Below are 2,606 nucleotides of genomic sequence, written 5' to 3' on the forward strand. Positions count from 1 at the left end.
CTGCTCCGTGTCCCCCCCAGACCGGTGAATATGCCACGGACGAGGAGGAGGAGATGAGCCCCATGTTCCCCAGCGGCGAGATGGCCATCGAGGTGTTCGAGCTGGCCGAGAACGAGGACACGCTGTCCCCCGTGGAGATGGACCCCGAGAAGCTGGTGCACAAGTTCAAGGAGGTGAGGGGGGGCCGGATGGCGGGGGACACAGGGGAGCCGTGGCTGTGTGTGGGCCCCCCCCAGGGCCATGCCCGTCCCAACGCCCGGCTCCCCCCGCAGCTCCAGATCAAACACGCCGTCACCGAGGCCGAGATCCAGCAGCTCAAGAGGAAGGTGAGCGGCTGGGCTGCAGGGGGCGGGAGGGACACCCCCCTCCATCTCCCTGGGGTCCCCTGGATCGCCAGCTCCCCTGTCCGCTCCTGGCTCCCTGCAGACCCCTCGCCGTGCTGTGCCATGCCGTGCCATGCTGTGCCATACCATGTGGTGCCTGCTCCCTGGCTATGCCATACCGTGCTGTGCCGTGCCGTGCCATGTCATGTCCTGCTTGGTCCCTGCCCATCCCATCCCATCCCATGACATGCCGTGCTATGCCTGCTCCCTGGCTGTGCCATGCTGTGCTGTGCCATACCGTGCCATGCCATGTTATACCTGATCCCTGGTTATTCTGTGCCATGCCGTACGATGCTGTGCCATACGATGCTGTGCCATGCCATGTCGTGTTGTACCTGGTCCCTGGTTACTTTGTGCCATGCCATACCATGCCGTGCCATACGATGCTGTGCCATGCCATGTTATAGCTGATCCCTGGATATTTTGTGCCATGCCATGCTGTGCCATGTCATGCCAGCTCCCTAGCCATGCCATACCATACTGTGCCGTGCCATAGTGTGCTGTGTGGTGCCATCCCGTGCCATACCTGCTCCCTGGCTGTGCCATGCCATGCCGTGCCATGCTGTGCCATGCCATTCCATACCGTAATGTGCCGTGCTGTGCCATGCCATGCAATACCATGCCATGCCGTGCCATGCCATGCTGTGCCATACCTGCTCCCTGGCCGTACCATGCCGTACCGTGCCGTACTGTGCCATGCCATGCTGTGCACCATACCTGCTCCCTGGCCATGCCGTACCGTACTGTAGCATGCCGTACCGTGCCATGCCGTGCCATGCCATGCTGTGCCATACCTGCTCCCTGGCCATGCCGTAACGTACCGTAGCATGCTGTACCGTGCCATGCCGTGCCATGCCATGCTGTGCCATACCTGCTCCCTGGCCATGCCGTAACGTACCGTAGCATGCTGTACCGTGCCATGCCGTGCCATGCCGTGCCATACCGTGCCATGCCCTGACGCCACTGTCCCCCAGCTGCAGTGCCTGGAGCAGGAGAAGGCGCGCTGGCGGGCCGAGAAGGCCCAGCTGGAGCAGAGCGTGGAGGAGAACAAGGAGCGGATGGAGAAGCTGGAGGGGTACTGGATGGAGGCGCAGAACCTCTGCCAGGCTGTGGATGAGCACCTCAAGGAGACGCAGGCGCAGTACCAGACCCTGGAGCGCAAGTACAGCAAGGCCAAGAGGCTCATCAAGGAGTACCAGCAAAAGTGAGGGTGACACCGGGACCTGGGCACAGAGCATCCCCTGGGGCATGGACCCATCCCTGGGGCACCGACCCCTCCCTGGGCACAGACTGTGCCATTGGGCATGGATCATCCCCTGGGCATGGACCGTCCCCTGGGCAGGGACCCACCTGTGGGGCACTGACCCCTTCCTGGGCGCCTGTTGACCTTGGGCACAGAGCATCTGTTGGGCATGAACGGTTCCCTGGGCACAGACCATTCTCTGGGCAGAAAATCATCCCTGAGGCACCAAATCCCCCCTGGGCATCCCTCATCCCCTGGGCAGGGACCATCCCTTGGGCAGGGATCTTTCCCTTGGCATGGAACTACCCTTGGGGCATCAGCTCCTTGCTGGGCATCCCTCATGGGGGATGGACCATGGCCATGGACCATCTCCTGGCCGTAGACCATCCTGTGGCCATGGACCATCCTCTGGGCATGGACCATGCTCTGGGCAGGGACCATCCCCTTGATGTGAAGCCATCCCTGGGGCACCAAATCCTTCCTGGGCATCCCAGATCCCCGGGCATGGATCTTCACCTGGCCACAGACCATCCTCTGGGCGGGGACCATCCCCTGGCCATGGACCATCCCTTCCTTGGGCAGTGACCTTTCCCTTGCCATGGAACCATCCTTGGGGCACCAGCTCCTTGCCGGGTACTCCTCATCCCTGACCATGGGCCGTTCCCTGGCCACGGATCATCCTCTGGCCATGAACCATCTCTTTGATGCAAACCCATCCTTGGACAACCAGATCCTTCTGGGGCATCCCATATCCCTGGCCATGGACCATCCCCAGGTCAGGGACCATCCCCTGGGAGCACAGTCCCTCCCTGACACCCAAGTCCCCGGGGTCCCCCCTCACCTACCCCACCTACCTGGGCTCTCCCCAGTGCTGGGGAGTGACGAGCTGCCCGTGCTGGATCCCACAGGGAGATCGAGTTCCTGAAGAAGGAGACGGCACAGCGGCGGGTGCTGGAGGAGTCGGAGCTGGCGCACAAGGA

The 2,606-nt window shown here is 62.7% G+C and overlaps 1 protein-coding gene across 1 annotated transcript; it reads left to right on the forward strand.

Annotated features, from left to right (window-relative positions):
- Positions 1–23: 23 nt before the first annotated feature.
- Positions 24–2,595, forward strand: LOC104466314 (neurabin-2-like; the record flags this gene model as incomplete). The annotated part of the gene is made up of 4 exons (XM_010079693.1): positions 24–173; positions 273–326; positions 1,358–1,587; positions 2,535–2,595. Coding segments are annotated over 4 exons (495 nt in total), but the record flags the coding sequence as incomplete, so codon positions are not given.
- Between the last annotated feature and the right edge of the window lie 11 nt (positions 2,596–2,606).

Source organism: Pterocles gutturalis, unplaced genomic scaffold, assembly GCF_000699245.1.
Source record: "Pterocles gutturalis isolate BGI_N339 unplaced genomic scaffold, ASM69924v1 scaffold18894, whole genome shotgun sequence".
NCBI lineage: Eukaryota > Metazoa > Chordata > Aves > Pterocliformes > Pteroclidae > Pterocles > Pterocles gutturalis.